Raw genomic sequence first — 23,854 nt, forward strand, 5'->3', positions numbered from 1 at the left:
AGATAGATCTAAAAATAAAAGAAAAGTGAAGGTTAAATTTATAAGTTGAAGATGAAATTAATATTAAATGATTATGAATAAATTATGAAAATATTAAGTTTTCTGTTTGTTCATATAAAGATAAATTTATTCTCTTCATCATCCATCAAAAAAAAAAAATCTTCTGACAAGTTCTGAATTGACCTATTTATTAATTTTTTATTAATTTAATTCTAGATCAGAAAAGGTATCTAGACTTAAGATTTAGATTTATTTTTAGCATATTCAGAATATATTTTAGACGTAGATCTACAATTACCAAATAATGTCTATTCATCCTGTTGCTGCAATGTTGTGTACGAAATGCACCCATAATTCAGCATAGTATATGGTTTTTCAAAGAAGCTTTTAATCATGGTGGGGCGCTTCTCTTGAGACAAGGAAAATGATTTCAAAGCAGAATATAATTTTTAAAAGTAATCTCTCTAGTGCAGGAATTAGAGATAACCACATGGTCTTTCCATAGCCCACTATTCTGCTATATTATAATATTCTATTAGACAAATATGCAGAATCTAATTCTTTAAAAGGTTTCACATGAACGGTGTAGGAGCTGAAGTAATAATACATTTTCACACATTGTTTCAACATCTATTGGTAGTCAATCTGCACCAGTTTTTATGACGTAGTATACTATATATGGCAGCACTGCCAATACCCAATAGTTTCTTGCCCACACAGATTGAATCTTGCAATTTCTTTAAAAGTTGTTTTTTTTTTTGTCTTTTCTCTTTCAGTCCTCCAAAAATATCTTTTCTCTTTCAGTCCTCCAAAAATAGTTTAGCATTATTTGTGCAAAAACCTACAACTGTCTCTGTCAGTCCATTTTTTGTAAAGCAAAAATTGTTAAATTTCAGCATTTTCTCCTGGAAGGGATTCTATTATATATCCAATATTTAAACTTGTAAACCAGCGGCACAAAGAATTGTATTATCTGGGGAAACAACTTTTTGCCTTTCTGGTTCAAAGCATCCATAAACACTATCCAGGGTTGGTAGCGCTCCTAAAAAATGAAAGTCTCCTAAAATTTTGACCACTCTCCTAAAATTTTACCCAATATTTTTTTAAAATCTAATTTTGCTTATTTCTTGCTAAAAACGTGGAGAAAAAAAGCAGCAGCATCGTGTCCAGGTTTTCTTATCACATGATTAGCTGGTTGTTTATGGTCAGTCGTGTGCATGTATATAGCCTTTCACTCATTTGTGTGCTGAGCCAGCATTTCACCTGTCCTTATTTTCTGCAGACATTAAAGAAATGTTTGTTTTACTTATTGTTTTGACTAAGGACACGCTAGATCTAGTCTATGGCTATGCTTAGAGCATTTACCTGTCTAACATGCACAACCCTTTGAGCCCTCCCTCATCTCAAATCCACTTTTAACAGCAAGAGTGTTTATAAACTGTTAACTCCCAATGAGAAAACAAACTTCCTGGATGCATCCCGCTCAAGACATTGACTACGCCATTATCAAATAGACAGCTAGGACATATGTGTCACCAAATCTTGCTGTGGTGTAGAGTGTGAAACAGACCTCCTTTTAATTACAAAGTTTAACTTTTCAATACAATCAAAAAGACATCAACAGAAATCTTAACCTTCACTTTCTACATCTAGACTCTAGCTATCAAGTTTAGATCTAGAATTATCTAGTGTAGTCTAGGGAAAAAAATAGTTTTAGTCTACTTCTTCCGTATTAGATACTTAGTAGATCTGATTCCTCATATTCCTCAAATTCTAAATATTAGTAAGATCTACTATTTAGATATCTAGATTCTAGTATTAAAATAAATGTAACCTCTAGCTGTTTCAAAAATAATTTGAAAGAAGGACTTTCAAGATCTTTTATTATAGAAATTCTATAATTTTTTTGTCTAATCAAGTCTAATGTATCTATTTGGTGAAATGGTTTTAAATAAAATTAGTGTTATGAAAGGAACCACACTTACCTAATTTAGCTCAATTGTTTTTAAAGAGATGCAAGGAATTTTGATATGCTTTTCAGATAGTTAAGGAGTATCCAGATTTATTTTTTTTCCACATAGGTCAACTCATTACAAGTGTTAGGAACTCAATGGTTGTCTCTTTTGTCTGATGTCAGCTCTTATTTAACATTAGGCTTGCACATTTCTTTTTATATTCTGTGTAGAATCCAGTGGCACAAAATGTTTCTAGATATAATCTAGTTTCCAGGTGATTAAAGCTTTTTAAAATAAAATTTTATTATAGATGTACTAGTCAATTCAAATTATTTTCTGACATTTTATAGAAATCAAGATTATTAATTCTTAATCAAATCTCTTGTAGGATGGCAGTTGGTGGGATTCAAACTTAAAGAACATCATGATGAAATCCAAAGTGCTTATTACTCGATACATACATACTTACATAGGCCTTTCTTTCTGCTTTATTTATTAGATCTAATCTCCCAATCTCTATCATGTCTAGTCAATAATGATTCACTAAACTATTCTTGAGAAAAATTAATAATTTTTGGATGTTTTTTTGTGTGTGATATTATTTAGAAAATGGTTGGGAAACTAGATTAAAAAATATTTATACAGCTGTACTGCGCTCATTCGATATTTTTTCATGTTAATCGATCTAGAAATTTAAACAAAAAATTTTCGTTCACTATTTGAATTTTTTTTTGGAAATTTGAATGTTGGACTTAAAGTAAAGGTAAGACTAATAATTGAAGAAAATTTTTTTTTAACTAATAAAAACGTTTTCAATTACTGTTTTTATAAATTTTTAATTATTAATTTTTGTCAGAAGAAAATTATGTTTTGTCCATAAAGATATGTAGGCTTAAATTATGTTTGTCCATAAAGATATGTAGGCTTATGATTGTAATAATACTGTTTACTCTGTATTTTTCTAATATTATATTTCTAAACCAGATATAAATAATTCAAAATTGTTTTTTTTCTTCTTACAGTTTGAATTGATCAGAAAATGAGTTTACGGTGGTTGCAAGATGATTTTAAGAGGTCAAGATCTAGATCAAGTTCAAGCTCAAGTTCTGCTGGGAAAAAGCAAAGAGTTGATGAGTTTGGTAGGACTATAACAAAAGTTGGAAGCTCAAGTCGTAGTCGCAGTCACAGTAGAGGTAGAAGTAGGTTAGATGATTGGCAAGGAGATGCTGGATTTGGAAGAACTCGTGGCTATCGGGAGACTTTGAGTAGGGAGAAAAGTAAAGAAAGAGGAAGGCGTCAGAAAAGGCGTGATGGAAGCAGTAGCAGCAGCAGCTCTAGTAGTAGTGACAATCATACTCCATCTACCCGCTTAGTTGCAAGTAATAAGCCTAAATATTTGAATGCTCGTTTATTTGTTGCCAATATTGTTGCAAATGAAATCGAAAAAGAGGAACTTACTAAACATTTTGAAAAATATGGCAATGTTGTTGGTGAGTTAAGTTTTTTTTTTTACATTTCTATATGGTTGAGGCAAGTCCGGTACTAATAAAAGAAAGTAATTCATCCTACTTCTATTTCAATGTTTTTTTGCACTTCAATTGTCAGACAAGTCGATAAGTCATTACCTTGTAATAATAGTGTTTTAATGACCTAAATTGTACTTAGTTCTACTTCAAAAATGTACTTTTTAATATTTTTTTCAGTACATAAACCATTGCAAAAAAAAAAAAGAAAAATAATGATCTGGTCTTTATAATATCTTTGTATTTATAATTTTCTTGATATTAAGTACCTCTCAGAAATCCAGTTGGCTATATCATCTTTAATCGTTCTTGAAAATAAAAGTTTAAAATTCAAAGATGCTACAAATGTTTCAATTCTATCTGATCATTTTCTTTTTGTATCATCTCAGAATCCTTTAATAAACCTGCTACTAATGTATAGTGTGTTTTTTGATGTTATTGTTATATTATTTTGTGATTTTTTTGTGTGTTGTTTAAGGAAAAATAAATAAATAAATTTTAATATTAAATATTAAAATTCTAATCTTATCAAAACATTTGACCTTCTACCTAGATGTGCTCATTCATCCTAAAAACTATGCCTTTATCCAGTACTTGAAAGAAGAGCATGCTAGACTGGCAGTAGAGGGAGAACAAGGAAGTACACTCAAAGGCTGGAGACTGGGTAAGCCTACATATCATTTAGATTCAAGTCAAATTGTTTCAAATGCAATTTCTAGTAATCACTAGTGTAGTTTACAATAATTTTTGTGATATCAAAAGGCTATCTAGAAATATCAAAGAAAACCAGAATCTTAGTATAGTATATAAAGAGATGCTAGCATAGGGTTAGGTTTTAGTGGGTTTTTGTTTGTTTTTTGTCTACAGATTATTCTGAATATTATATTTTGGTTTTCATTTAGCCTGTCACTTTAGCACAGATTCTTATCTGTAAAATCTTAACTTTTTTCTTTCTATCTTTCTTTTCTTATCTTTCTATTTTCTTTTATTTTGTACAACTTAAATCAAATTATAAGGAGACTTGGTAACTTTTCCAACATTTGTTTAAGATTCTTTAACAGTATTTAGACCATATTAACTACAGTTTGATTGTTGTTGTTTTTTTGCTTCCTCAGATGTAAAAATGGCTAATGAGGGTCGTAGGGGTGCTGGTGGTGGAAGAGGTGGACGGGGTGGTGCTGATCGTGGTGGAAGAGGAAGTGGTGGGTAAGTTGAAATAAGGGAATAATATTTTGTATTCAGAATTTTCCCACCTCTATTCCTATACCTGTATTGGGTCTCTAATACCTGTCAAATATTGTACAATAAACTCAACAAAAATTTCTATAGAAGATTGTCCTATGACACTCTTTTTACAGTAGGCATTCTTTATCCTTTTTTTTTTTTTTTAATTGCTACATTTGATTTCCAGTCATCCTCTCATTCACTCCTTCCTTAGTCTGTTGAACCCTTCAGCTTGCCTTGGAGAGAATCTCTTTCAATGACAGGCCTGTCCATTCTTCTATGTTGTCTTCCCATCTCTTTCTCTGCTGCCTCTTCCTTTTCCTGGTACTGTTCCCTGAAAGAAGATCTTCACAATCCCCGAGGACCGTGTGATGTTTGCATTTTTTTGACAGTGGTAAGCAGGTCATTGTGGGTCCATTTGCTGTAATAATCCTCTTTCTAATTTCTTCATGATGTGATGTGATTCTTGTAAGTGATGCCTGGGATCTTTCTGTGACATCTTAGTTCCATTGCATGGATCCTATTCTCAAGATCAGCATTCACTCCTATATCAAGTAAAATTAATTATACATTTACTTTCTTCTGTAACATACTGCTTTCAATCTGCTCAATCATTTGATAATACTAAAAGTCTTGCACACATAAATTTGATTAAAATAATGGACAATTCTAATCTTTGCCATATTCAAACTTATAAATAAACAGTGAATGACAAATTGGTAGTATATCTAGAATCCATTACACTGACTAGATCATCTAAATAATACAAAGGATTTTCATGGTCTGTTAAATTTTAATACTTAAAATCTTATAATCTTTAATACTTAAAATCTTATAAAGTAAACATCTATAATGCCTTATTTTATCTCTTTAATTGTAGATGTTCATTTAAAAAAATAAAAAGATTGTATATCTTACGAGTGTTCATCTGGACAAACTTGTTAATTAGAGACTTTTTATTTTATTTATTGACCTTACTGCAAATTATTGTTTTTTTTTTTAAATAGGTTGTCATCCCTTCAAAACAATTTTAAAAATAGATTTATTTTATGTCATTAACTTTTTTTTAAAATCTTTTTTTCCTTGTAATTGTAAACACACACATGAATGTGTGAATGAATTGACTATATTTACTTCATCAGTGGCCGGTTCAATGAAAGAGATAGCAGAGAGAAAAGAGATAGATCTCCTCTTAGTGACCGACCATTTCGAGGGTCAAGGAGATCTCCAGGACCATACCCACCAGCCATCAGGTTAAAAATAGATATATTGTTTTAGCTAGGCTCTCCTTAATTTATTTAGATTTCATAAGAAATTGTATTTGGATTATAAAGTTTTGTTTTGTTTCTTTATATTGAAGATAATTAAAATACTAAGAATACATTTTGTAAGATATTAATTTAAAATGTACATTTTAGAAATGTAACTATCAATACTAGAGTTTATTTATTGTCCCAATTACTTGATTCTCATTATTTTATGGAAGATGAATACACAATAAATCATATAGCATATATAAAAGTAGAATTAGCAGACATCTCCTTTTTGTGCCAAGTCCTCCTTTAAGCGGACATTTTCCTAAAGTGTAAAAATCTCTAGCGTCCACTTTTTTTTACAACTTTAATTACATATTTACGGGTTGCAAAGCATAAACTTAGAAATAGCAGAAAGATGACAAGATTTTTGATAACCTTGATAAACAGCTGTTTATTTTTTCTCAAGGCTGAAAAAATAAATTACTCAGAACAATTTTGATTTGATTTTTTTTTTTTCCTTTTGCATTACTGGGCTTGTTGAGTCAATACTTCTTTATGAAGCAGAGACCAGGAGAACCACCGTCACCACCATTAGAAAAATCCATGTATTCATCAATAACTGCCTGAGGAAGATTCTTATGATCTGCTGGCCAGACAATATCTTGAATGAGGAACTATGAACTAAGAACAAAGCAGCAACCCATTGAAGTAGATATCCTTCAGAGACGCTGGATATGGATAATGCAGCCCTTCGCAGGCATACATCCAACATAAATAGGCAAGGGAAGAGGAAAATGGGATGGCCCAGGAATACATAGAAAGCAGATGGGCAAGACATGCAGACAGTTGGGGAGATTTGCCCAGAACCGAGATGCCTGGAGGAAGCTGGTTGGTGTTCTATGCCCCAGAAGAGACCACAGGCAGAGATATGAGATGAATTCCTGAGTATAATGCTAACAATGAAAGAGCATTTTCACTTACCAACGCACATTGGACAAAGGAGGGACTTTCACAAAGTACACTCTGGATGAAGAATATAGCATGCATGGAAATTCACGTTTCGCATGAATGATGAAATGTTGCCAAAAGTCACTTCATCTGAGAAATATGAAACTTATAATAATACTTCTACTGCCTTTGAATTACTGTCATATTTCTGAAGTATATAGTAAGCCTAGTATTTAAAGTTGTCATTCTTTGTTTGCTTTTGTTCTCTTGTTTTCTTCTATGGGCAGGGATTTGTTGTTAACTTACTAATCGGAGCCTTGGAAAACTTTAATATAAATAAAAAACGCATGCAATGGTGGCCTGGTGGGGGCCACAGGCTGAGATGAGATGATATATGTCTTCATTCAAACTAATTTTAAATGGTCAAAATAGTGTGTTTTTTTTTGTTTTTTTTTAAAGGCTCTTATTAAGAATTCTAGTGGTTTTTTTTTTTTAATGATGCTTTTTTTTTTTTTGATTGGTCTGAATAAGTTTTTAAAGACTGAATGGATAAAAGCTTTTATGTTGTTTTTTTTTATTTTCCCAATGTTTGTCTTTCAGGGACTTTGGAATGCGGGATCCTTATTTTCCTCCCCCAGATCCTTACAGAAGAATGTACCCAGATCCTTGGCTTCCTCCTGATGATCCTTTCAGGTTAAAAATATTAACTTGATTGATTCTATTGATTGCTGCTGTTAGATATCAAGTAAAACCTATTAAGTAACCAATCTCTTGTAGAGTAAATATTTATACTGTTTTTTCTTTTCATGTATATTTGAAGGCCTGTTCCTTACTTAGATCCATATAGAGATCCTTTTGCACTGAGACCACCACCACCAATAGTTGTTGAGTGTGAAGTATTTATGGTGAATCCTCAACTGAGGTATTTTTTTATGTTGCTATTTCTTAGTTTTTAGAACAATTGATTTAAGTTGTTCTATTGTAAATTGTTTACTAATAATAATGCTGGTCTTTGAGTGCAGTATTTCATGCTGCTATGCGGTCCTAGCTGTGATCTTCATATTTTGCTACATCCAGCGAAGACACTACCATTGGTTGATTTTTCTTTCACCGTCTATGACTTTACTCTGCAATAGATTTCCATTTGGTCTTAAATGTGTATCCTGGGGCCTTTCTTGTTTATAAGCCTTCTGCTGTCTATGGCTTTCTACGTCATTTAAAGTAAGATGGCACCTAAGCTGGTCTTGAAAGCTTTTTTAAGGGATGCTTATTAATGCTGGCCACCTTTCAGCTAAAAAAAAATGCAGTAGACCCCATATGGCATTGCTGCTTAAAATATAATCAGTCCCTCTATATTGGCATTCACAAGAACATCTCTATTTATAGTTCTGTCTTTCCATTAGTAGCTTTTTGTATAAAATTGTTTACTAAACAAGTTACAATTAACCATCTCATGCTTAAAAAAAACAAACTCTTGTTCCCTTACAGGGCTTACGCTGAGGCAATAGAGCGTCGAGTCAAAGACCAAAACATTATTACCGCTGTGTCTGTTATTCCTGAAGGCAGGACATCTGCTCAGATGGTGGAGGAGTTGACTGCTAGGGATGGCTTGTTTGCTATTTTTATCAACCCTCAGAATGAGCAGCACAGATCATTAACACTTAACATTCTGCATGGTGTTCCTCAAGGTAAGCTACATTTGTTTTACAACACTCGTTTGAACAATTTTTTTTTTAAGGATTTGTAGTTGTTTTTATGAGTTGGACTGTTCTGTTTACACTTATTTTCGTTTTGGACAATTCAGCTTTTTAAAATATTTTCTGTTATGATGCATTTTTTTTTCCTCTAGTGGGTTCAGTTTTTTTTTTGCTTTTAAATTACTCAAATGAAAATTAAAACACCCTTTCAGAACAAAAACAATCAGGTGCAACACTTTCATAGAGTTACATTTTAAATAATTTTCCGATGACCGAGCGTTTTGTATGCGTAACCCGCTTTGGTTGACCTTCTCAAGAGTCGGCTAATTGATGCTTGTTATTGTTTTTTCTATTTTTTATTTAAAACATTTGTTCTCTTATGGTAGAAAATTTTTATCGCCGTAAGTAAATTTCTTGCAAGCAATTACAACAAAATAGCTTAGCGGTTGGTTGGTAAATTTTATCCCTGCCATACATATTGTAGTACTCAGGAAGCTGTTTATATTTGTGGTTAGTGACATTTGTGTGTCCTCATCTAGCTTGTCCGTTCGACTGTTTTTTGCTCAGCAACCGTTATATGTATATTTTCGCCTTAGAAATTATTTGAAAGTTTCGTTAACTGTAGCGTTGCTGTTTTGCGAAGATATCGTTCTGTACATTTTTGCGACCTTTTACAATGAATAGATTTTATCAGATGGCTGTTTGGTAAGATGGAAGCATTGTTTTCAAATTATAGAAAGACATTTTTTAATTTGTCATATTCATCATTTAGGCAAAAAACAATTTGTAAATGTACATCACTAATGAAAGGACTATCACTAATGTATATTGAATAAACTCATCATTTTACAGCAGAAAAAATTATCTAAATGAAAAGAAAAAAAATATATATTTAAAAATTACTTCTGTTTAAAATATTATTTTAACTTTAATTGAACATCATGTTATACGTTGTCGTGTGCTTCAGGCTTTTGTTGCATCTTTAAGGCTGTACTATAAATTTTCCGTTTATACTACCAAAGGCACATGTCAGCACATTTCATGTATAACTCTGGTTTTTCATTCTAATTCTGCATTGAAATTTTTAAAAGTTTAAATGAACAGTTGTCATGTTGAAAATTTTTAGTGAATAGCTAGTTTAGTAGTAATGTTAAAGATTGTACACATCAACAAAAGCTATTATAAAACATCCTTGCAAGGTGTATAAGTATGAATCAATATACATTGTTTTTTTTTCAAGCAACCTTGCAGTCTTAAAAAAAGCACATTTACTAGCTTCAGTCTTTATTTTTTTTTAACTAGATTTTTTTTTTGATCTGTAATTCCCAATTTAAATTTATTTTAGAAAGTTCATTTAATTTTTATGTAAGTTTTTAAAATTCACACCTGTCATTGAATTCTTTCTCAAATTTCTATACCTATTTTGCTCTTCTTTTCACTAATGCAGAACACAGGAATATGCCATTAGATGACGCCATTGCTTTGGTGGGACGCAGCTTTGAGAAATATGTGGAAGGTTTGCGTGAAAAGGCTAAAGCTGCCGCTGCTCCTTTAACAGCTCGTGTTTTTTTACCAGCAACAGCAGAAGTTGCATATCTGCTGAATCTTTTGGCGGATAATCGTGCTTTGACTATAGATGAGCTAAACACTGTTATCAAATACCTGCAGGAACGTCGTGACAAGTTGATTGATGCAGAGAGTCGACCCATTGTTACAGATGGTGAGAGCATTAAACTATTTCTCTTGAGTCTAAGCTTAGCCCTTACACTTTTTAAGTTATTGTTCAGTTTATATGAATTTAAATTCAACTTAAAGACTTTTATTTTTCTCTTTAATAAATGGGTTTTACTTTTATTGCAGTGTAATTATAATTATAGTTTGTAATTTAGTTTCAGTTTTACTGTTTTAATTTAATTATTGTTTGGATACCGAGGTTTCTTGAACACAATTAAATTTATGGTCTTAAGGTTCCAAAATGGAATACATTATCAGTAGTGCTACATTATTAGTTATCAATAAATAAATGAATATATTTTACTATGGCATTTTCCAGATGGTCTTATCAAACCAATACCTAGTCAACACACTAATGAGCCAGTAACTGGAACAAGTAATGAGCAAATATCTGCCCAACAAGATATCAAAAATAAAATTCTTAGTATTTTCACTAGTGCAGGAGGAAGCATTCAAGGTGTGCCACCTGCAAATGGTTCCAACCTGTTTCCATCTGGAACACCTGCTCCTCCCCCTCCACCACCACCAGCTCCAGCAGCTGCTAGTGCCAGCCTCATCAACTTTGACAATCCTAATGTGCAGAAAGCTTTGGATAATCTTATACAGAGCAGCCCAAGTCTTCTGAAGAACTTCACCAGTAAAGTTTCTGTAGCAGCCACTCAGGCAGTCTCAACAAGTGTTAGCAGTTCTCTTAGTGCCACAGTCAATACCAGCACATCAGCTGTTGGCTTTGGACAGGGGAATGTAATGCTTTCCAACTTGCTGCCTCATGCTGGTCCTCAACTCCAAGGCAGAATGCCAGGTGCTTTTGGTGACATGCAGGGCCAGAGAATGCCAGGGAATGAACAGGGTGGGTATGGCATGCAGGGTCCCTCTGGCTTGCCAGGGCAGTCCATGCCAAGATACTGAGCTGCTGATGATTAAAAATATACAGGTATAAATGAACCAAACAATGATGGCTAAAAAACCCACAATAAAATGTTATAAAAGACGACTATGTGTGTTGGATGTATCAGGTCTCTACAGGATCTGAACTAAAGAATGCATTTTATGATTCTTAACGTTACTATTTAAGTAAAAGAATTTTTTTTTTTTACAAAATGTTACAAAGATTATTGTCATTGTGCTGAGTGTAGTGTTTGTTTGCAAATAAAAGACTTGAATGACATAAAACATTTTTACAAATGTTTCTTGTATCATTAAACTATTGTTTCTATTAAATGTTACTATTTCATTCTATATTACCCTCATAGTGTCATTCTATGATTCTATGATATTATTGTCCTTGTTTTTAGTCACATTGTTTTGATCTTAATACATTCTCCTGATTTTTGTTTTTAATTAGGGATGAATAACAAAAATCATTGAAGTATATATTTACATTATTTGTATGTATATCACTGAATGTTTTTCTCTTTGGAAACTTAACAATTATTTAGTTTTATTTTTTGTTGCTGTTTTTAATAAATTAATGTCAACATTTACTCTTATTCCTAATGTTTTGGTCCTATTTTTTTATACATTGCCCATCAGATTGTTTCCTGACAACACCCCTATATATTAGTCTGTCTATACTACTTTAAACCTTGAGCTGTATGAATTGAGAGGGAGAGAATGTGTTATGTGGTCTCGTTCATTTTTAATTGTTGATATAAAGGCTGACCTGTTTTACAGACATAGTTCTTTCCAAACATGGCTTTTTATTTTTTTCTTTTAGTACAAGATAGTTTCCATTCATACGGTAGATATGAATAAAGAGAGATTTTATTGGTACTATCAGTTATTGAGGTAACAAGATATTGGTCTACTAAAAAGTCACTTAAAACGTGGCATATCTTCTCCCAAAGTGTTGTGTACTAAGTAGGTACAGGTTCACTTAATAGGCTTTGATTGGCATTTATGTAGCATTTGTCTATTTAAAAAGAAAAAAAAGGGTTTTCATCTAGACAATATAAAAATTCAGAGCTCTTATAATGGAGAATTTAGGAACTTTCTCAATTAAAGTTTTCAAGATGACAGAGTAGATCTATATCATTATATGTAATTGTATCAATTAGTTTGGATTAGTCATGTAATTAAATTTCTAATAGATTTAGACTAACAACAAACAAAATTTGAAAAATCCTTTTTTATAAAGCAAACCTTATCTAATGGAAAGAACTCAGCACCTACAACTATATCTTTCAATAATGTAAAAGTTATTTACCTTATTGAATCTCCAAAACAATTAAGTACCAATAATTAATTAAATACTGTGTTAATTTTTTTTATTGATTCATGTTTTGTTAGGTACAGTAAATAATTGAATAAAGTTTAAACTTGATTCTAGAATGCGTGTTGGTGAAATGATGAACAATTATTTAAGGGTACAAAAACCCTACATATTTTGCCTTATCTTTGAATACTGAAGAATAAGTTTCACTTGTTGGTATAAAAAAAAAATTATTACCAGTAATAATATAATTGACTTTTGGGTTAATTTTTTTATCGATTCATGTCTTGTTTACGCACAATAGATAATTGTGCTTAATTTAAACTTGATCCGAGAATGGGTGTTGGAGCTTTTTACCAGTCAGAAAGAGTGAGTTGACATAAAGCTTTGTATTAATAAATCTTGTGTGATTGAAATGTTTTTATCATTTGTTTTTGTGTAGCACAATTTCATGCTTTTAGCATTCTGACTGCGCTATGATCCCATCACTTATTTGGAAAAGAGTAGAAAGAAGGGGATATCTGTGTGAATGTTACCACCATCGCTTTTGAAATGCAATTTTATTTTAAAATCTCTGAGGGCTCAAAGCCAATACACTAACTAGTGTGCCAACGAAATACTTATGAAAATAGAAGGCTTCCTATCTATGTATCGTTAGTTTCAACCTTATAAGCAGCGATCTAATTTGCTACAGAAAGTACAAAAGGGACCAAGTCAACTTATACCGCCACATCTGTCAAGTACAATATCTTTTCCCTTTTTTGATACCGGTACCAAACAAAAAACAAAATTTATTAATTGCTTTTTTTTTTTCATTTCTATTTTGTCAGGTACTGGTACAAGAAATAATTGCAAAATTTCAACTTGATCCGAGATTGGGTGTGGGAGAAATAAGGTGTGCAAACTTTTTACCATCATACACGCTATGCAATTCTAAACATGACTGATTGTAATAATACAAAAGATAAAACACAGGGATGGCTGCTTGGATTGGCACTTCTACCTGTCATCCCAGTACGCCCCCATCCCCTGCCGTTCTGAAGGAGATTTGGGCTAAGAGGTAATAATCTTTATTTTCGAAAGCTGACTTCGAGTACAAGATATTTGAAACTACAGAATTACTTTTATTTTCATTTCGTTGTTGCTAAAAGAATTTATAGCTATTGAAAACGTTTGTGCAGTGTCGCTGATTCACTTAAAAAAAAATATTTTTGATTAAATAAGTGATTAGTATTTTGAAATAATACAAATAAAATAAACATTGCAGTTTGCCGAATTTTATTTTTAGCATTACCGGTATTTTGTTACATCTGCAGCCTACCACAACTTTAAATACAGAATTGAAATTGAAATAAAATAAGGTTTAAAAAAAAAAAAAAAAAGAGTAGGTTTCTATCATGGCACATTTGTTGCAGTACACCCCTTTGACTTCTGCTCTAGAAAATCTTGTGTGGCGATGAAATGTCTCATATCAAACTGGCTGGTTTCAATGCTCCATTTTTAAAAAATCTGCTTCGTCCACTTATAAAACCAAAATTGATCAATTTTAGAAGGCAAGACTTAACATGCCTACGGACAGCTCACCAAAGCCAACATAGAAAAACTTTAAAGAATATTTTGGAAATAAAGCTATTTCGGCTTATGTGTTAAAGAACTAACAAGAACAGTGTTTTGCAATAATAATAGACTAAATCACTCTAGGAATAAAGAATCATTTGTTGGACCTACAATGTAAACTTAGCGAGCTTCTTCCTTGTTCTCATTGGAGCGTTCAGATGACTAGACCAATATAGGAGATGAACTGCGCAGTGGTTTCCAAATTAGGCAGCGCTCTATATAGTTTTCAATCTATAGTGGTTTTATGGGGCTAGTGTCTTGTTCACAGTGGTGTAGCTGGGCAGATCCCCCCACTTGAGGGGCCCCCAAATGAGTTTTCATTTTTTTTTTTACATTACATATTACGCCATTATTTCATGTTATGATGTCGAATGTCAAAATGCATGGGTCCTAAAGAGGTCAAGCACACACACACCCGCAGGGCCCCCAAATGATGGCAAATTCTTAGCAAGCTGTATATTTAGGTACTTAGCTGTATAGCTGTAACTAGTTGTATATTTAGATACCTAGCTGTATAGCTGTAACTAGTTTATATATATTTAGGTGTATAGCTGTAGCTATTTCTATATTTAGGTATCTAGCTGTATAGCTGTAGCTATTTCTATATTTAGGTACCTAGCTTTATATTTAGGTTCCTAGAGATGTATAGCTATACCTAGCTTTGTATTTAGGTACCTAGCTGTATATTTAGATACCTAGCTGTATAGCTGTAGCGAACTGCATATTTAGATACCTAGCTGTATATTTATATTTAGCTTTACATTTGGTAAATTTCCTTTCTTTTTTAAAAATCTTATTACTATATACAGATTAAACATTGTCATGAATAAATAGAAATTTAACACAGCACTAGTAGATTTTTTGAAGGATCTAATTTTAAGTTAAGTACACTGATACCTGTACTATACTGATGATTAGGTGGGTTGGTTATCTATCTATCTTTATAAATATAAATAGCTACAATGGTTATGCCTGTGCTGGCCACAGGAAATATTGCATTCCTCATAAATCTTTGGACTCTAAGACAAGCCTTATTATTATATATGATTACTTACAAACCTTTTGTAAGGTTTGCATATACAGCTAGGTAGACTATGACAAAGAAAAAACAACTTTTTTAATAATCAATTTAGACCTTATTTGAAAACTCTGCACCCAGCAGATTATCAAGCAACATGTAAAATAATAGATTTAATTGATAGTGTTGGTATTTTAAAATTTCCTAAAAAAAAAAGAAAACAAGAAAAACATACATACCTAAAAAAAAAAACAAAGCTTATATTAAATGTAGTTGTATCAATTAGTTTGGATCAGTCATGTAAAAAATTTCTAACAGATCTAGAGTAACAATAATAAATCTGTGCTAAACAATAAAATATTTATTTTATTATTAAACACAATTTCTCTCAGTGCGCTATGATTCTATCACTTGTCTGGACCAGTAAGAAGGGGTGTAGTGGAAGGTATCTGGTTGATAACTTTTTATGTGCATTTAAATGAACAGCTAAAGTCTCATCAGCCTCCTCAAGCCAATACACTACATATTGTGCCAGAAAAGTACTTATGAAAATAGGTTTTATAGTTATCTATTGTTAGTTTTAAACTTTTCTCTCTACAAAGTATAAAGGGGACTCATTCAACTTATACCACCACATCAGTCAAATACAATTTGTTTCCCTTGTTCAAGATACCAAACAAAATAATTAATTAACAATAGTTTATTAGCTAATTGGTTAATTTTTAAAAATTGATTCTTGTTTTGTCAGATAAAAAAAATAATTGTGCAAAATTTCAGCTTGATCCGAGATTGGGTGTGGGAGAAATAACGTATACAAGCTTTTTACCAGACAGACAGAGTGAGTAGCTTTTTAAAAAGAAGGTTTTTACAGGTTGAAAAAATATTATAGGTATTCCAGATCAATCTGATTTGAAATGTAGGTAGTACTGGTTCTATAAATGTTCTACAATAAACTATCAAACGTCAGAGTTTTGTATTGTTCTCTGTTTAAACATTTGGGCTGATGCATGTATATTCGACTGATATGATTATGTATTTAATTTTTTTTTTGTTTTAAGTGAAACAAACTAACTAACATACTAAGGACAACTGTAAAAATGTTGATATGGAATGTATAATGTACTGCTAGAAATCTCAGATGCTGTGCTGCTTCTATCTTACTATTCAATTGATTTTTTTTTCTAATTTATAGAAGAAAAAAAAAGACTATGGCATAAAATGTTTCAGATAATGTTTGTATGGGATGTCTGAAGGTCAACTCGATAACTGAATGCATAAGAAAATATGTCCACTTTTTATTTTACTTTTTGCTCATCATTTTTTTTTCTTTGTTTTGATGTAGCATACATTTGTGTTTTTTTCTTAGGAAGAGGTTCTTAAAATGCTGCTGATCAAGCGACAGTCTTAAGAAAGATAGCCAGGATAGATAAATTGTGCTGAAGATTGCTGTCCTCGTAGCTATCATACAGTAAGTTTTTATTTGACATGTGTATAGAACACATCTTTATTCATGTCTGTGTTATCTCCAGAACTCTTTTTTTTTTTTTACCTGCTGTTTGCATTAAACTTATTGTTAACATATTTAGAAGTATAAAAAAAAATGTCTATTAAGCAGGGGAAGTAGGTTCAACCATGGAACTATACTAATGGAACACCAGCTTCGAGATTTTATGATCAGAGTGCCGTCGCGCATCTTTTTTCGCGCACCATACCAATTTGAAAAATCGATGAGGATGCCAAAGAAGAAATTTACTCAGAGAGCCACTTGGATTGACCTTCATTGAGAGTAAAACTTCCCCACACTATATTTTATTAGATCTGTAAAAACTTTATCCATTTTCTGACTATCTGATAAAATAGATACAATTTCCCTGAATAATGGATCGTCACAAAAGATTTTTTTTTAAGGCCACTTCGTTAAAATAGGTGTTTCCAGTACTTCCTCATTTGGGTATTTTACACAAAATCTTGAATTTTTTTTATGTACATGTCATTTTTATCATCTGTCCCGCGCAACCAAACCATCCACTTTTCCCGGTCACCAATGTTCTTAACAAGATATCAAGAGAGAGAGGCTGGTCCATTATTTGCGTAGTCCAGCCAGCTTTTTTTTTTGACAACCTTTTTTCGTTCTCTCTCATGAAGGATATGTTTGAAAATTAGTCTTACAAAATACAATTCCAAACCAACTCATGCAGTTATCGTCTTTTCACAGTATTGAGGAGTCATCCTTTTTGCTAGCCAGAGTGTTAATTGGCAAAAGGGAAAAATTCATTTTGTTTAATTTTTTAAAGTAAATATTCATAACTATATATTTTATATAATAATATATTTTTAAAATAATAATCTTTTATATAGACATGCTTTAATAGATCTAATAAATGATTAACTCGGACCTACCAATATGGGTATATAAATACTTAAATCTGGGTATTTAAAATTTCGAATGCGAATTTTTTAAAAACCAAAACTTATATTGATCTAGATCTCTTGTATAATATCTAGAATAATATAGATCTACAACACCTAGACTAAAGTTAAAGACTAAGGTCTAGATTTATTTAACGTTTTAAAAAAAAATCAATAGATCTAATGTAGACAGTCATGAGATCCACTCTATTTTATCTAGATCTAGACCATACATGAGATCAATAATTGTCAATATGAATATTTATTATAGAATAGATCGAGTCTAGATCTATCGATCATCTAGTCTGTATAGCTATACTTACTTACTATTATACACTTTTACAGTATATGAGTATACTCATACGAGTCATACTGGCTATACTATAGTATAGACACTATAGTTAGTATAGTTAATACTTTTTAATGGTAGATCTATAATCTATCTATTCTATCTAAATCTAGACATCACATTCACACGATTATTGATACAGCTGAGACAGTGAATGAAACGAATGCAGTGGTTATACTGATTATACTTAAAGTGACGATACTACTTATAGATCTACCAGTTGATAAACATCATCATCATAGATAATAATCTACATCTATAATCATAGTGCCCTTTATTTAGTCAATATTACTCAATATAGTCAAGTCAAGATAGTGGAATGTAAACTCGAAGGTTTAATACAATACGGTATGAGTCTATGAGTTAGTAATTTAAAGTTAGTATAAGATCTAATTATTTTGTTACTTTGTATGTGACAGTATGTCAATGTCTCAATTAAAATAATTAATATCATCAGCCATATCATTTTAAATATTTAAAAAGTAGACATAGATTTTTATTATATTATAAATAGATAGATTAGATCTACATATAATTTTACAAACTTTAGAAATGATTGATTTTATTTTTTATTGATAAGCCTTCTAGACTAGATTGTCTAGATCTAGCATCTCTAGCTAGACTCTAACATGTAGATTGTAGATCTTTGAATTGGATCGATATTCACCTTCCTAAATTGTCTCTAAAGTATGTAGCTGATTTGAGAGGCCCAACGAGGCAAGACGAGTCTATTAGTACTATGTCTCTTGATCTATCTAGTAGGCCTACTAAGCTAGTGCATTAGCCATATTGTAGTCAAATCTTGACAACTAGTCTTCTAGATCTAAGCTTCTAGAATAATTAGATCTAGATCCAGTTTAGATTTAGAATATAAAAGTTTTTACTACCTTAAAATACTAAATCTACTGATCTAAATTCTAGATATATAGATCCAGTTCAGATTAGGATATAAAAATATTCCACTAGCTAAAATTCTAAATCTACTGATCTATACTTAATATGTTAGATATTATATGACATCTACAAAAATTATTATTAAGATATAATTATAGATTCTAGACTAGTTATATATGTACATAAAATATATAAATAAAAGATAAAATTTATGCAGGCCTAGGTCCCATAAATTTATAACTGATCCAGATCTATCAGTAAAAGTTACCTTCGATTGGCAGTTTTACCCAATCTAATCTATACAAGACAATTTATAATCCATGCCTTGCCTACACCCCATATATATTAAATAATAGTTTCCATTCCATGCCATACCCAGACCCATGAGTTCATGAAATAATAAATGATGTGGTGTCAAGTTGGATCTATCCCCTGAAATTCAGTACTTTAATATAAAACTCACATATCTAGTTAATTATTTGCTATGACACTCTGATAAACTTGAACTTGTGTGATACATATATGTTTCTTATCAGATTTAATTAATGAAGTTTTGGTGCATTTTAACCAGTAATAAGGCTACAAAAGTAGCATCAGGTGTATTCTAACCATTGGTATTTTTCCTGGCAACATTTCTATTCTAGTCTGTGATAAATTATAAATAAAAAAAAATGTTTGTAATGTTTCAGTTATTAACAAGTAGAACCATGGCAACCAGTTCTGATGATGTACCAGAATGGCTCAAGGATCATACTTATACTATTTCTACTCTCTGGGCATCCATTCAATATTTAATGTAAGTACTACTACACAATTTTTATTTTAGTTATCTAATAGATGTTTTATGAATTGTGTGATTTTCATGGTCAAGCAACATCCAAATATCTGGGATGGAATTTAACATTTTTCTCTAGTTTTTTTTTTTAATTTATAACACTCTTAAGCACATTCATCTTTCATGAATGCCTAATATACCTTGGCTGTTGTGCAGGCCATTCCTTTACAATAAACTGTTTGATGAAATTAGGCAAAATTGTCTGATAATTTGTATGTTTGATACAACAACGTTTTCAATTTAATAATATTATTTTTTAATTTTAATGTTTTCAAAAGAAATTAACCAATATGCCTAATTGTATAATTACAGTTATGTTTGGAAATGCAAGAAAAAGGCATGCATTCCTGAAAAGTCAATGATTGGTTGCACCTCCTAAAGGTAAGGTACTGCAATTTTTCCCATGTACTTTTCTCATAAGCTGAAGTACTTGTATTTTTGAAAAACTAGTTTTCCATGAAAATGTAAATCATAATATATGTTATAGTTGCTTTTAGATTAGTTCAATGTGCATCAAATTAACTGAACATCTGCCTTCACCTATAGTAATAATTCATAACTATTAAGGTCAGGGCCATGTCTACACATTAACGCAGTAGCTTATCTTATCTTATATAATACAGACGTTACTTCAAAAAAGAAGATGATTACGTCCTACGCGTCATGCATTTAGTCATGCATATTAACCAATGACTTAAATTCTGCCAAGTCACTGGTTTTCCTGGCTAGCTCAGGCAACCCATTCCATGCTCTAATAGCACTAGGAAAGAAGGAGTATTTGTACAAATTTGTCCTAGCATATGGGACGAGGAATGTGCCTTTATCTTTGTGTCTTTCAGAGTATTTTATTAAATTTTGTTTTTGTATTTGAAGATTATGGTTCAGTGTTTTATGTATTATTGCTACTTTACTTTTGAGCCTTCTGTCCTGAAGGCTTTTAGGTACAGACTATTTTTAGAATGGCAAAATTATATAACTATAATTAATAACATATATACGTTTAGCATGGTCAACACATATGTCACACATATTTTTTTATTTTTTTTTAAATCCTTTTATTTATTTTTATAACTAGATAACTTTCTGTTATGAGAAAAGATGAGATTCTTGGACTCCTGCATAGCACCACCAGAAAGGAAAATCCCATCATGTTGCAAAATAAAAGTCTTGGACCAATTTTAATTTAAGATATATATATTATACTGTAAGCTGTATACATATTTATGTATATCCTGTCATTCAGCCAACAGGTTTGGATTTAGTATATGTTTAAATCTGTTTGATATTGTACTTGAAAACTATTAATCTGAGCCCCATTAAAACAAGAGGGAGTGCAGTAGATGAGTGGTAAGGGAAATTTTACTTTTTTAAAATTAAAATAAGAATCTAACAAAAGTTAACATATAAAATATGGTGCATTCTCCTTAAAACTAAAACCTGGTGCAAAGGTTTAAAATGTTGGCAAAAAAAAAAGCAACATCAATTAAATATTCTTAATTCCCTTTGCAACATGCATGTTGTTCCCTCATAAGTTTCTTGACAGAGGAAATCTTGTTTATATTAGATTTGAATTAAGCAAATTAAGAAAAAAATTATAATCATTATTTCAAATGGTTTTATCTAAACCTTATGAATTATTTTTCAGTTATAAGTATATTGAAATGAATGGATAATCATGAAATCGTTAAATAATTGCTGCTGCATTGCTGCTATCATTCCATTGACTAAAGAACCATAATTTTTTTTAAAATTAATTTCAAAATGATTTTTTTCAAGCAGAGTTCACATAGATCTTGAGTGAAATTTTTCTTTTTTTGACTAATGCTTCAATTTTATTGTATCATTAGTTTTTTATTTTTATTACCCAGAATATTTTAAAAATGAGTACACTATTTTCATGTAATAATGTAACTTGGTATTCACACATCAAAATACGCTATAATCTTTAGGCCATATAGATTTGTATAAATATAAATTAACTTGCTTAAATACATTGTAAATGTATATTGTTTGGATAAGAATAAAGTTTTTCTGTAGACAATTATTGTTCAAGATTTGTTGATGCTCCTGCTTAATAAATTATATATACAGGTCATTAGTTTTAACACACTACTGACACAAGAAAAACTGGTCGCCCCCACTTCCATTACTTAGATGTAATAAAACGTGACCTCAAATCAGTGAACATCAATACTGACAATTGGGAAGACATAGCTTTAGACCGCAACAGATGGAGAGACAGTGACCAAGAAAGCTATGGACAGTGAAAGAACATAGGTCTCAGCTCAGGAAGAAAAACGTACAGTCCGAAAAACGGCCAGCTCCTCTACCACCGAAGCAAAAGCCACCTTAACCTGTGCTATCTGTGGACGGAGTGTCTCCAAAATAGGGCTCCACAGCCACATGAGCAAGTGTGCTCTGAGATGAAACCTTAGTCTTTCTACGACTGAAGGAGGCCAATGATGACGATACAGGTCATTAGTTTTAACACGTCTGATAATAAATGACAGTACAAGTTATTGAATGAAAATTTGTCATTATTTCAGGTGCTTTAGGCCTACATCAATGTGAGGTACCAGTACTTTGATTGTGTCATATAACAATTTAAAGCAACATTTTGAAATGAATAGTGTGTAGAATTGACAGTAAATACATTTAAGTGATGGGCTGTGATCTGCATGAATTGAGAGCTAATCATGTATTGAATTTGTGTTTTTGATCTTTACTTCAAGTAAATGTTAATGAACAATTAATTTTTAATGAATAAATAATTAAAAAAAATACAAAGAAACCATAAACATCTACTTTATTTTAATAATTTTTTTTCATCAGAACAGAATTTCCAACTTTGCATTCTTAAAATAAAATATAATTTATTTAGAGTAGAGTCAGAACACAAAATCATAGTTTTGAAATTAAGTAAATTAAGTTTTAGAAGCTGTGATCTCTTATAAACATTTGTATATAGACTACACACAATTTAATTATTATTTTTCATCAAATTGCAGGAACTAGTACATGTACTTATGCATATTTGACAATAAAAAACCTTAGTCAATGAAATAGTAATACTAGTAAATGAGATAAAAGTAAACTAAATATCATCAATGCTATTGAAGCCACACTTGTTTCTTTTTATCTTGTTTGGTGGACTGCAATTAAAGTTGCTATTAATTTTACTGATTGTCTTATCTGAAATGCCAGTGTCGTCTCTTTGAATCCTAAGCTTTTTTTCTTGGTTAATGGAAGTCCAGATGTTTGGAGTTTCATTTTAAACACCTATATATTCCGAAATGGCCTTCCGTTAGGCAAAACCTATTTGCCTAACATGTCATATGCACATAAAGAGGTACCACAGAAATGCTTTAAAGACAAGCTAAGGCGCCAACTTGCTTTAACTGACATAGAATAAGAGAGCACCTGGTTGCATACAGCTTCAGAATGAGACAGCTGGAGGTCACTTACAAAGGTGTGGTATACACCAATAAAAATTAATTGCCGAGGGTAGACGGCAAAAAGAAAAAAACAACTGATTCTACCACAGGTGGACAATGGTTATGCCTGTGCTCAGTGTGGCATAATATGTAGGTCACAGCTGGGGCTGAGTAGCCACTGGAAACATAGCATTCCTCATAAGTCTTCGGAATCAAAGACAAGCCTATCATTTTTGTAGAATAGTTTGTAGCTTCTGTAAATGCATGAAATGCCATCACAAATGACACAAGTCCTCTGTGAGTTTGATCATAGTTTGATGGATTATAAACATCTTACTTCTTTGCCTTATATTAAATGGTCCTTCTGTCTGTTCCACTAGGTACTTGCGTTTATCTAAATATCATTGATATATCGTAACATGCCATCAAAATAAAAACTAGAATCTCTGCAATTGGTTTACAAGTCAGAAGTCATCAATAACACTTGCCATTTAAAAAAAAAAACAATTTAGATTACTGATTAGTCAAATTAGTGACTGATTATTCGATTCATTTAGGCCTATAATTTTTTTTATGTGAATATATAATGATCCTTTACACGTTGTGACTTTACTAGTAGATCTATACTTTGGAGTAGACTTGTTTGTTGAGCTAAAGTCGGAAGTACACATTGAATTTTACTGTGATCTAGTAATCATCTAGTCAAATGTAGTGATCTACTAGTACTAGATCTAGATGTAGAGTCTAGT

The 23,854-nt window shown here is 31.4% G+C and overlaps 1 protein-coding gene and 1 long non-coding RNA gene across 3 annotated transcripts in view; both read left to right on the forward strand.

Annotated features, from left to right (window-relative positions):
* The window catches only part of LOC106072379 (nuclear receptor coactivator 5-like), an 18,690-nt gene extending 6,863 nt beyond the window's left edge, over positions 1-11,827 (forward strand). The window contains exons 2-10 of the mRNA XM_013232739.2: positions 2,978-3,445; positions 4,032-4,142; positions 4,594-4,684; positions 5,845-5,955; positions 7,507-7,599; positions 7,727-7,828; positions 8,395-8,594; positions 10,051-10,323; positions 10,657-11,827. Coding sequence (XP_013088193.2) covers positions 2,995-3,445; positions 4,032-4,142; positions 4,594-4,684; positions 5,845-5,955; positions 7,507-7,599; positions 7,727-7,828; positions 8,395-8,594; positions 10,051-10,323; positions 10,657-11,246 — 2,022 coding nt within the window. The 5' untranslated portion in view covers positions 2,978-2,994 and the 3' untranslated portion in view covers positions 11,247-11,827. The remainder of the gene's footprint in view (positions 1-2,977; positions 3,446-4,031; positions 4,143-4,593; positions 4,685-5,844; positions 5,956-7,506; positions 7,600-7,726; positions 7,829-8,394; positions 8,595-10,050; positions 10,324-10,656) is intronic.
* Positions 11,828-17,533: 5,706 nt separating this feature from the next.
* LOC129927295 (uncharacterized) lies at positions 17,534-21,712 on the forward strand. Of its 2 annotated transcripts, none has more exons than XR_008778957.1 (5): positions 17,534-17,733; positions 18,056-18,290; positions 19,526-19,632; positions 19,984-20,052; positions 20,770-21,712. It is a non-coding gene; the product is annotated as an uncharacterized LOC129927295 (long non-coding RNA). The 2 variants fall into 2 exon arrangements; XR_008778956.1 differs by having other exon boundaries at positions 17,536-17,733; positions 20,747-21,712.
* The last annotated feature ends 2,142 nt before the right edge of the window (positions 21,713-23,854 follow it).

This window comes from Biomphalaria glabrata, chromosome 7, assembly GCF_947242115.1.
Source record: "Biomphalaria glabrata chromosome 7, xgBioGlab47.1, whole genome shotgun sequence".
NCBI classification, from domain to species: domain Eukaryota; kingdom Metazoa; phylum Mollusca; class Gastropoda; family Planorbidae; genus Biomphalaria; species Biomphalaria glabrata.